Source organism: Heloderma suspectum, chromosome 1 (genome assembly GCF_057233095.1).
Source record: "Heloderma suspectum isolate Gila_16-S chromosome 1, 16-S_ref, whole genome shotgun sequence".
NCBI classification, from domain to species: domain Eukaryota; kingdom Metazoa; phylum Chordata; class Lepidosauria; order Squamata; family Helodermatidae; genus Heloderma; species Heloderma suspectum.
Window position 1 is genome coordinate 256,732,502 of NC_139458.1, and position 12,617 is coordinate 256,745,118.

The window sequence follows — 12,617 nt, forward strand, 5'->3', positions numbered from 1 at the left end:
TTAATTGATACCAGCCTGTTTCATCAGGCATTTTATATAACACAGTTCTTTTGATATGTTTGAGGGGGTTTGTTTTAATTTGCTCTGGTTGTTAATCTTTTGCATTAAGGGGATTTTAAAGTTTTTGATCTCATTGTTCCAAATAATGAGGGTAACAGTAGATGATATTTATTTTGTTATAATTGTTTTTATTATTGTACTCCATAAATGCTTTTGAAACTGTGGAGACATATTTGATGTTGTGAATGTAACACTGGCTGCATTTGCACATAGTGCTAAACCATGGTTTAAGTGCAACCTGCACGAGCAGAAAGGAGCCTGTGCTAACAGCCAAGCTCAACACTCCCCCTTCTCCTCCTCCACAGAATAAACAAGAATTCAGTTTTGCTTTAGCAGATCCCTGGAGTGTCATTGCCTGAACACCAGGAATTTTTTACAGTAAACTCTAGTTCATTAAACAAGCCTGCAAAACAATCCAGGGTTCATTGTTGGCTTGTTTAGCAACTGAGTAGGGTTCATTTTAAATTATGATTCCTGGTTCTCATGCAACGACAAACCAGGAATCTGCAAAGCAGAAACTGAATCTTGGTTTATTCATTTTCCTGGGCATGGGGGTAGGAGGGGAGGGGGGAACATGTAAGGTTGGCATCCATTTTTATGGTAGAAGGAATGGATGCCCTCCTATTGACTAGAGATTTCCAGGGCAGTGATTCACACAACTAACAAAACAGGGGTATTCCAGGATGTGAAATCAGGTTGGTGTAAATAATAGCACTGGAGGGGCCTAGGAGGCCATATAGTCTGACTCCCTACTCGATGCATGAAATCCAGACCTAATGCATGCTCAACTGATGGCTGTCTAGCCCCTGCTTGAAAACCTCTAGCTAGGAAGAGTCCATCCCCCCAGGTAAATTGATTCTATTGTCAAACTGTTCTTCTTACCATCAGGAAGTTCCTCCTAATGTTCAACCAATGAGTTTAGGAGAAATGTCTTCAATGGTAAAAGCAGTTTGACAATGGAACCAATTAGCAGACACCTTCAATTAACAGTATTTATTGGTTGGCCAGATTCAACAGCTACATTAGGCATGCCCAAAGGCTTGCCCATGCCTAGTGGGTTTTATGAGTCCCCTCCTTTAAACAGCAGGCCCACATCCCATGGAATATCAGAAACAGCTTTTGAAACTCCCCTCAGATTCAAAAAGGGTGTGTCATATAGCGTGCAGAATGGCTGTTCAATACACAGTGGCGTAAAGCTCCCTTGGGCACAGGGAATTAAGTTTCATGGTTCCTTGGAACCCATCCTTCATGCTGAAGAAATGCAAGTTATCTTGGTTTCATTGTATGCTGTTTTTATTCACTGTTTTATTGCTTATATTTTATGTTTTTAATGTATTTCACACTGCTCACAGAACTTGGGTTATTGGGCAGCTTAAAAGTATAATAAATAAATAAAATAAAAATAATATGTTTGTTGTCCATTACAGGGACTTGAAACAAATACATCAATAGTCTACTATTTAGTCAAGAACAGCTTTTGGTTCCATGCTTTTCAGCCTGACACCATGTTCACTGTCTATTCAATTCTATCTGCCAAGGTTGCCAGACATAACAAGCCCCCAAACAGAAGAAATCTACCAAGAGCAATATAGAGGACTTGAGACATTCATCCATGTTTGCACAGACTTATCTTTGCACCAGCCCATTTAACATTATTGTAAAAACACCAAAGGGCTATGACACTTAGTTCCAAACTAAAATGCCACATTTGTAGATGACTAAGTTCTGTATGTGTGGAATTATGAAAATAACTTGTTAGCCAAATATATAACTTGATTATTTGATCAAATAATAGAATGGATTTGATTATTACACTGGGGGTCATAGTTCTATTCAGCAGAAGTCCACCCCATGCAGTAATACAGTCATTATCCCAGCTCTGTGATAGAATGGGGGAAGATGACATGAAGCCATTGGCAGGTAGTAGGAAAGGGCCTGGGTACAGGGGCTCATTTCCACAGGGACTGATGGGGATTGCTGACGAATGAAGCACTGGAGGATGATAGATATTCTAAATGTGCAGAAGTGGCTTCAGCCCATTTATTGCATTTGGATGTGTTTCTTTTGCAGGCAGAGAATATGTACTGAAAACACTTTCACCACACTTAGAGTGTTTGTCTGTCTTCATCCTACTTCCTTCGGATCTGTTCAAAATTCCACAAAGTGGATTTGTATAAATCTGGAAATTAAACCGTGGAGTGAATTATATACAACATCAACAACCTAGCTATGTGAGAAGACTGTTATTTAAAAACCCAACGGGCATTGCTTCTGGAACAGTCTATAGATAACTTTCAGGAAAATCAGCTGAAATACTACAAGGGAAACCTGAAGGGTAGTGATAATATGAATTAAGGAGTAGGGAGCCATACACTTTCCTGCAACTGTCTCTGCCACATTGTCTCAGTCACCATGCTTTGGATAATTTTATGAAAAATGAAAAAAAGGACTGAAACAGTATACAAGTAAACACATATTCCTTTGTATAGTATGTTCTTTAAGGAATCATCTATCTATCTGCAATTAACCTACAGAAACATGGTGGGGGCATTAATTTTAATTCTGCAGCTAGCACCATACCCAAATCATGATTTACCAGTAATAAAACAGGAATGCCTTAAATATGTCCATCAAATATTTGTTATTTAAAATTAGTGGTAATTTTCAATTCTCTACAGTAGCATCCCCAGATAGAAAGTTGGCTATTTTGCTGTTAGTTTATGTCAAAATAAGGTACAAGCTCATTTTACCAGATCTCCACTTCTGGATTTATCCATAATCAGGGGCTATATTCTAAACTAATGTATACCTGTTTTATCCTACAGATATTACAGAGAATAAATATGCCCCTTAAAATAGCCAAACAAAGGGGAAGTAATGATATCAATGACCTTGGGCAAATTTTGCTGATAGTGGCAAAGCAGAAAGCAAGGTATCTGTGACTTGATCAACATCAAGGTATTTCATGTCCCCATTAACCACACTTTGTTTAAATAGTCACACTGCTATCCCATGCAGAGAAAATCAGATAAAACTAGGGTGGGGATTAGAAACTAAAAACCGAACTCCCTTTAACACCCCTTCTCTTAAACTAGCATGAGTAGAATGAACTGCTCCTTCTTTCCTTTGGTTAGACATGCCCATAGCACCAGTTTCCCAAGAAGCTATATATCCAGAATCAAGTTCAGGCATGTTTGCCATGGTCTAAAACCACAGCTATGGGAAAAGTTTAACTTACCACCCAACCCAATTGGATGACTTTATGAAAAAGTCCACACTTGTTATGAGTCACTGTGTGTTGTACCATGCTCAAATTGACAAGTGCTGTAAGACGTGCCTCCATATAAGAACATTATCTCTACGTATTAGCTTACAAATGGTGTATATGGTGGCTTTATGAAAAATGCATGATAGTTCTACTAGTCACTGTGTTTTATACCATGCACAATTGTCTGCGCATGCACATACATGTGCAACAGCACATGCCTCCATATCTGAAAATGATTACTATGTATGAGTCCACAACTAGTGTAAATGTGGTGCTTTACTGAAAAATTGTGAAGTTGTTGTGAAAAATGGAGATACACCAATGCACTAGAACACCACAGATACTCCATTTGAAATATACATTCAAGTGGCAGGAAAGCAACACATACACAAGACTTTCCTCCGTATGTCCTCACATACAACCTCCCTAAACAGAACTTAACAGTACAAGGTATCCCCAGATCTGCACCCCATGAATTCTCCCTATTCCATAATGCAGGATCCCTCAAATAAAGAAGCAAACACGTCTCTTTGGGGAAAGCATAGAAGCCATATATGAAAGACCAAATCACTAGCCCAGCACTGCTTCAAGGAACCACACAGAATGAAGAAGAGGAAGACAACTAGGTTTCTGAGGACAGAATACCAACTAACTTTTACAGATGTGAGCAGAAGTGTGGTGGCAGCCATTTTAGCTGGAGCACAGGGTTGGGCTGTAAGACAAACTGTTCACATACCTTATCTGGCTTCAGGCCATGGGAGGCATACTTGAATTTGATATCAGATATACAAATTCTTGGGGGATTTGGTCCTTTTCTGAAAAAGGGCACAACTGGTCAACTATGCTGCTGCAAAATTTGTCCTACAGGGCTGTGTGCTGCTGTTAGTTATCAGGCATGTTTATGAAGCAAGACCCTTGCATGTTTACAAATTGGGGGTCCCAATCATCATGGATCCCCATCCCATCATGGGATAGAGTGGTAACACTCATCTCAGGCCTCTCCCAGGGTGAAGGCAGGGGAGTGCAGCTCCAGGACTTTTCTCAGATCAGAAGTTGTGATGTCATCTGTCAGAACACTAAGGTAATTGGCAGACCCTCCTTGCTCTGAGAGGAGAATGAGGTGATAATGGGGCTTTCAGGTTTTACGATTGTTTGTGACAGGTCAGCGTAGAGGAAGTCAGAGAATGAGGAAAATAATCAAATAGGGGCTGGGTACTTCTTTCCTTTTCTTTGATAGAGGTTCTTACTTCATGCTAGCACTTTAAATGGTGTCGCTTATTGACAAGATTGTTTGCATTTCTAATTAAAAGCTAAAAGGCTGCATTTCAACTGGCTGAGGATCTTTTGTTAGAGCTCAATGTGTTTAGAATTTGAACCTATGGAGTCAGATGAAAGCACTGCTAAGTAGGGATGGCAGAGAATTCCGCCACGGATCTCGGGGAGGCCGAATGCCAGTGCATTCGGCCCTCCGAAATCTGTGGCGGAACGGCCTGCCCCCCGCGGATGCCCCCGGGACGAGACTTACCGGGGGTGGATCTTCCGGGCGGCAGTGGCTCCAGCGGCATCTTTGGCGGCTGGTCTTCCGACCAGCTGCCGCCGCCATTTGGAGTTTTTTTTTTTTTTACACACACGTGATAGGCTACGTAAGTTTTTACGTAGCCTAAAACGTCTGAGTAAAAAAAAAAAAAAAAGGCGTATGCAAATGGCGGCGGCTACAGCCGCCGCCATTTGCGTCCCTTATTTTGGGCCATCTTAGTCTATGTAAATAATTACGTAGACTAAGACGGCGAAAATAAGGGGAATGCAAATAGCGTCCGCTACGCTATTTGCGTTCCCCTTATTTTCTCCGTCTTCGTCTACATAAATATTTATGTAGATTAAGACGTCAAAAATAAGGAACGTAAATGGCGGCGGCCGTAGCTGCTGCCATTTGCGTATGCGGTTTGTTTTTTCCACCCAGAGCCCTCCGCGGCCGGAAATCCGGCTGCGGACGGCTCTGGCCTGGCTGGGCCTGGCCAGCTGCTCCGCGGTGCTGCCGCAGAGCACAGCCGGCCAAGGAGGATTCCAGGGGGGAGGAACGGAGCGCCTCTCCCCCCGTTCAGGATTCCGGGGGGAGGGATGGAACGCCTCCCCCCCACCATAAACATAATCCACGAACAGGTAAGTGATTTTCGTACATCCCTACTGCTAAGTTCAATGGAGCTTAGTTCAATGGAGCTTAGTTCAATGGAGTTTAGTTCAATGGAGCTTACTCCGAGGAGCTTATACACACACACACACACACTCATGATGAGCCCCTGCCCTTTAAATGTACCACTACACCACTGCTGTTGCACAGCTGCCCAAATTCCTTGCAATTCCACAAGAAGCGGGACTTCTGTCTGCAGGGATGCAAAGCAGAGAGACTGAGTCACATGGCCTTCCTTAGACTAGTCAAGGACGACATCAGTACCATATTCACCACAGTCACTCCTTGGCATTAAATATAATGGGGTGCTCTTAGAAGAGAATATATTCTGTATTTATTTCATGGATCCATTTGTAACCGTACTATGTCAATTTCCACATCCCTATGGATGTGTCACTACATTTACAGTTTTTTCTTTATTTGAAAAGTGTGTATTGAACTGAACACCCTCCTTCCTATGATTCCTAAAGAAAGGATATATGAATGCATGCACACGCGCACACACACACGCGCACACACACACACACACCCTGTGCATGGCAAGGTAATTCAATTACTGAAGTTCTCCAGGACTGTGTATTGAACTGAAAGGTTCAGCGAAGCCTTACACCTTGTGTTTCCAACACATACACTACAATGCACTTGGAGACATTCCCATATTTTCCCCTCTACCTTATGCGCTCTCCCCACCACCATCAACACACACACATCACAACCGAAGTGCATAGTTCAGCCAAGACAGTAATCAGTACAGGTATTTCATGTTGTAAATCTGTTTGCACATAATAATGTTAAGGACACCCTAAAAATGTACCTTAAAGGATATTTCAGTTGTCATGGTGAATCCATGCGTAATGACTGGCTCTTCTTCAGCTGTTCGGCCTTTCCAGCAGTCCAGCTCAACACAGCGGCAGCCAGACAATAGCACTTGGCGATACATCTCTACGGAAGAGTTACCAGCCAGCTGTCCAGCTGCAACATAATGAGGAGCATGAAACAAGGGAAACTGTTATGAGCTTATGGACCAATTATATACAACCTAAGAATAATGAAAGCTTACATCTGGGGTCCTCAGCCTTTTTGGGACAATGGGCACATTGGAATTTTGAGTTAGTGTTGTGAGAGCTCTCACAAAATGACTGCCATTGGAGGGCTTCCTGTTTCACAAAATGGCTGCCACGGCGGGCATGCCCATTGACAAGACACATATTCCTAGAAAGCAAACTGATGAGGCTAAGAGAAAAGTAACTTGCCAAAAAATGTTTTAAAAAAACAGGAGAGGCACAGAGTCTGGCGGGCACCAAGGGAAGTGTCCACAGGCACATTGTGTTGGGAACCCCAGGCTTACACCATCCATTATCCCAGTGGTAAGAAACAAGAAGACAAATTCCTTTAAAATGCATAAACCCTAATTAAAATCATGCCCAACTAGTCAATGGATACTATACAGTTCTGATTTTGCCTCCAGATTCCATACTGTAAATACTTTCTAATCTGAGCCTAGAAAATTACATTGATACGGGGGGGGGGGATGTAATGCGAGAGGGAATATCAAATAAAAACAATTCATATTCTAGATGGTGTTGGATGTTCCTGTATTTTTAAAATGCTAAAGAATACATATGACCTCTGTTATATTTCTTGCGATAACGTCAACGTATTAATAAACAGGCTGAGAGAACTATACACATTAGGTGAAGAATTAACTATGAATTGTCTTGAAAGAGTCTAACTTCTGAAAAAGGTGGTCAGACTCATGTCATTTAAAGACCATGGAAGGTAGTGGTAACAGAAAAACCTCATCTGTCAAAAAACATATTACAGTTTAGTACAGAGAAGAAGAAAAAGCCTGCAGTCTCTTGTACTCCTGACAGGACCTTCGACTTCAGTGATCAGCCTTGACAATTCACTCATGTTTTCACAGGAATTTTACATGACACACTTTACTTCTGCTTAACTATTGCATAATGATAGATTACAAACCCAATGAGCCCAATCCAACCAGTGAACCACTTTTAAGTCTCATTGATTTCAATGGGAGAGACTTAACCATGCACCCAACTCTTTTAAAGAGTCAGTGTGGCTAAACAACACAATCCTATACATGTCTATGCAAAATTAAGTCCCGGTGATTTCAATGGGGCTTACCTCTAGGTAAGTGGGTATATGATTGCAGCATTAAGAGAGCATTCCTATGGCCGCTAGACAGTGGCTAGACAGCGGCTAGACAGCCATAGGATATGCCATTTTCCGGGAACCGACCTCGGAGCCTGTGTGGAGCAGCCAAAAAGAAGCATGGCTGGGGGCGTTCTGGGGCAGGGAGGGTGTAGCTGCATGAACGACACATCCAATGTGTCGTACAGCAGCCTCCTTCCCCGCTCTGTGCTCCTGCAGCTACACAGCCGCAGTAGGCTGTCTAGCCAAAAAAGCAGAGCAGGAGAAGCGTGGAGGGAATGATCCCCTCCATGCTTCTTCTGCTCTGCTTAGGATAGGCAGTCGCCTCTGAGTTCAGAGGCAGCTGCCTTTCTTGATAGGATTGTGCCCTAAAGTGCTTACCTTTAGCTGGATTGAATATGATGATGAAGAAGAAGAGCTTAGAAATAAATGCCAACATATCTGAGGAAGTACAAGGACTGAAACAAACCCAAACCTATTTTTGGCTGTCCTTAATCTTGTCCTTCATTTTTCAGTCAATCCAATTCTAGGATAACAACGCAACCAACTACCAGATGAAGGTTAGTTGACTGAGGTTAGCTAAATGATTAATTGTTGCTTCTCCCCTTTCTCTTATACATATCTCAGACAGACAGATTGATCTATCGATCGATTGTTCAATAGATAGACAGAAACACGATAGATATAGGGATTGGGGAACAAGCTATGTTTTGAGTTCACCGCGATTCTCTGAACATCAGCTCAATGCTTGTCTCTCCTCAATTTGGGCTTGCAGTTACAACTGTTGTTTGTTTTGCGCAAATGGGAAAATTGCACAAAACACACATGACTGAATGTGAAAGTTGAGCAAAAATCTCAAATTTGGGCAAATTTCCAAAGTTGCACATATTTCCCCATAGATTAATGTGTGAAAGGGTGCATTTTTAAAGTTGTGCAATTGCGAATGTTTTTCTCATCAAAATTTTCATATTTTTCAAATGTGACCACCTGTTTGAGAATTTGCAGACATATTGGCTAACATCTTCTCTTGCTAGTGCTCACATTTAGGCTTGCAAACAGGGCATGTTCACATGCTTTGCGAGCAGAAACAAAATTATCTTACATTCCTAGATAGATACAGATATAACACTGATATAAAATGATAAAGTAACTTATCTGTTATATTTCTTAAATTTGTAATACTGGTAGTTTATTTTGCTTGTATTGTTTTAGGGAAATATAAGCAGTCCTATACATCTTTATCTCTATATTATTCATTTATCTACTGCATTTTTATCCCTTTTTCAGACAATTATTGTCTCCCAATGCAGCTCATATCAATCAAGGAGAGAGACAGGCCCTGCCATCAGGCTTACAAACTAAAAAGTCGAGACACACAAGGGAAGGGGAGTGGGAAAAGAAAGATCAGTTTTTCAAGGCCAGAACAAGGTAGTGAGCTATAAGTGGGCATTTAAATGCATTGCAGGCCAAGCTGATCTTCCTTTGCTGGTGTTATTTCTTGAATAACAATTGCTGGCTCTTTTCCTTTGGCTGATGGATGGGGCCAGAGTATTCTTCCCCTTTAACTTCTGAAGTCCCAGGGCAACTTGCAGTTGGATCCAAGTATTTTTTCTGGCAGGGAAGGGGAAGCGAGCTCCCTGCAACTGCTCCTTTTCTGGCCAATGGATGGGGCAGGTTGGTCTCCCCCTTGGCTTGGTGTCAGTCCTGCCAAGCAGGGGGTGCACTGCAGACTCCCAGTGGGCCCAGGTGCCCTGGCCTATCTATCTGTAATGTGGAAAATCAAGGAGGATTCTGCACAATAGCACATTTCATGAGGAAAGAAGACACTTTATTATTATGTGTTAAGTTTTCATTGATATGCATTTCCTTCACACTCTCTGTGGTTAAAATAATACAGCTGTGGATAAGAGAGCCAAAAAACCTGCTAAAGCGTTTAAGCTTTTTGAAAATAGTACACAGAATGCTGTTGACTATTGTTATGTGCCATTTACAGGAGGGAAGGGTTGGTACAAATATATCCATCAAGTTCTAGAAAGCCACTGATGAGAGGAGAATAATGCTTGCTTAATAATGCTTGCTTTGAAATGAAAGGTGTTAGCCTTTCCTTGTTCTTTGTCTTTTTGGTGGAGCATCTTTGGGATTTCCGCACACCACCATGTGACTTCAGCCTGTTTTGCTGTTACACAGAAGGTCAATGGGAGGGAGCAGACAGAGAAGGAGGCAGAGAGGCAACTGCCCTCATTATCTGAAGGAACCTCCACATGCTCTAGTTACCTGAGCTTCAGCACTGGAACACCAGGACATAATCCGGATCTCCTCCTCCCCTCTTTGGACTCAACAGTGGAAACTCTGAGAATACATGCTAATGATGAGATAACCCCCCCCCCCTTGCCCACCGGGGTCATCCAAGCTTGGTAGGCAAGCACCTAAGGCCAAGGTTGCTTCACTTTCTCATGTGTGTGGGGCCCTCACATACATGTTGGAGAATACGTGAATCTCCTTCAGGAGGAGGGCCAGACTCTGAAGATGAGTCTGCTTGTCCTTGGATGTAAAGGGGGAAATCAGACTAATATCCTTGGGGCCTAGTGCTAATTGCTAAAGCCTCAGGGACTACCTAGTCACCCTTTACATGGGGGTTCCTCGAGGGAAGGAGGGCCGCTACCCAGCTGGCTCCTTCTTGGTCTCTTCCATCCTGGTCTGCTGCTTTCAGAGGCTGCCTCCTGCTCCCTTTTTCTTCCTGGCCTCTTGCTAGCACCTTCCCCACCTCCATGAGGGGAATCTTTAAATCCTTTCCAGCACACACAGGGATGCCTGTGCAATGGCGCCAGGGCACATATGGCACGGCCACGCAAGCATCCAGCTGCACAGCCACAAAGAGGCCACCAGCAGGCACAGATGGCTACTCTAATGGAAGGAAAACACTCTGGCCTCAATGAGTTCTGGATGAAGATTCCATAGCCAGGGCTAGTTAAGACTTAGGCCTTTCCTACACACCTCCCTCAGATGTTATTTTTTTCATTAAATGTCACATATGGTCACATTAATTGGAAAACTATAATCTGTCACTGAAGATATTCTGGACTTCTGAAATACCTGACCTCCACAGCCCTTTCACAAATCACTGCATGCACTATTTATAGCAAGAGACAGACTCAGTTTTATTTTGTGGTGAACTGCCTCGACCCTCTTCGGAAGGATTGCCAGAAAGGGCGAGGAAGTCATCTGTTTCTATCTGTATTTAATCCCCTGCCTCTCAGCTGAGGGCACTCAGTCTGGATGCAAAATAGTGCAGCAAGTTGGAGTGGGTTTTGATGACTGATTCTTTCCCAAGAAATATAACAGAGGAGATGCTCAGTCAGATGTATCTAACATATTATATGACACTGACAGAATTCAAAACAGGTTCTGTTTCTAAACAAACCCTGTCAGAGATTAATTGTGAAGTGCTGGAAGGAAAAACAACAACTCAGAGAAGCGGAGATATCAACATTTGCTAGGAAACAGTTTATTGAAACAAGCCAAGAGTATTTCAGGTGTCAAAGTAAAACCTTAGGGAGTACTCTCTGAATACTTCATTTCTCAAAATATTTCTTTGTGTCAGGGCCCGGCTTCAGCACGGCAGTGGGCCTCGTAGGTTACAGCCAGTATTTGATTAGAAGTAGCCTGGAAGGGCTTGGGCCTATTCAGCCTCCGGAATGTCAGAATCTGTGTGAGCTTATCTCTTGTCAGTATTCTCAGAGCAGAGCCAGGGGAAGTCACCCAACTCCCTGTCCACCTGCTGGTTTGTCCTTGGCAGGCAGGGAGGCTGGAAGCTGTCCGTGAGAACCCGACAGAGGTGGGGTGGGGTTTGCAGAAGGGTTACCCAGGTTGAAGCGTCAAGGTTGGGAGGCTGAGCAGTGATACCCTGTTTAGACAGGGGCCTTGCTGAAAGGCTAAAGGCCCCTGTCTGTCACGCGATCCGGAGAGGGTGTCTTACAGTCATGCCTTCCCTTTTAAGCTGATGCAAAGGTGAAGAGCCTTTGCTAGGAACATATCATTGTTGCCAAAGCCTTCTCTGTTTGGATCCATCATCGTCTGGGCTTTTGGAGGCACTCTGCACATGGATTCTCCCTAAACTGGAACTTTAGACTGCTAAAGACTTGCCATGAAAAGTACTTTGAGGCTTTTCATAGACTTCAAATCTTGTTTGTTGTAGATTGTGTGTCCTTGTTTGTCATCAGCTCAGTGTACTGGCAAGCTGGGTTTGATTTACAACTTTTGGACTTTCCTCTGCCTGGATGCATGCAGTGTGGAGTTACCAATGCGAAAGTGGTGGCATGGAACTCCCTGCATGTCTGGGTTTACCCTTTCCTTGATCTTGATAGGCCTCGACCATGTAGCCTGGAGTTATCAACAAAAGATTCAAAATTGGACTCTCTATGGGTGTAGTTTTGTTGAGGCTTTTAAAGAATTTATCCCAATTGCCAGATGGGGTCTTTCCAGGAATCATTCCCATTCCTTGTCCAGGGTTGGAACCCCATGCATGGATTGCCTGGGTTAGGTACGCCAGGAATCCCGAGTTCCTTCCCTTGTATTCAGAACTGTGGACATGTCAACAGGGAAACCACGTTGATGAGGATCTCAGTCACGGTAGTAGTGTTTAGTTTTGGACTGTTCTGGAATTATGTACAGCCTATAGCTACTGACCATCAGCTATGTCATTTCTGAAGAGTGTAACCATTAAGCTTTTGCTGTGGAATTTCCAGCAATAAAGAAATCTCACTGATTTGGGTGTCCGGTGTCCGATTGCCTGAGCGTATGCGCTGGGGGAATCGGCAAACCTGACACTATGCTATCTTTCTAAGCAAAAAATGGCATTCAAGACAGCTCATAAAATAATGAAAACAAGGAATCCATGAAAATATTTCATGTACTATATAATTTTTT

At 42.9% G+C, this 12,617-nt stretch overlaps 1 protein-coding gene across 2 annotated transcripts in view; it reads right to left on the minus strand.

The window, feature by feature from the left end:
* Positions 1-12,617, minus strand: part of PLCB1 (phospholipase C beta 1) — a 703,903-nt gene that overhangs the window by 184,881 nt on the left and 506,405 nt on the right. For both annotated transcript variants that reach the window (XM_084825185.1, XM_084825194.1), the window contains exon 11: positions 6,331-6,488. In XM_084825185.1, coding sequence (XP_084681311.1) covers positions 6,331-6,488 — 158 coding nt within the window. The remainder of the gene's footprint in view (positions 1-6,330; positions 6,489-12,617) is intronic.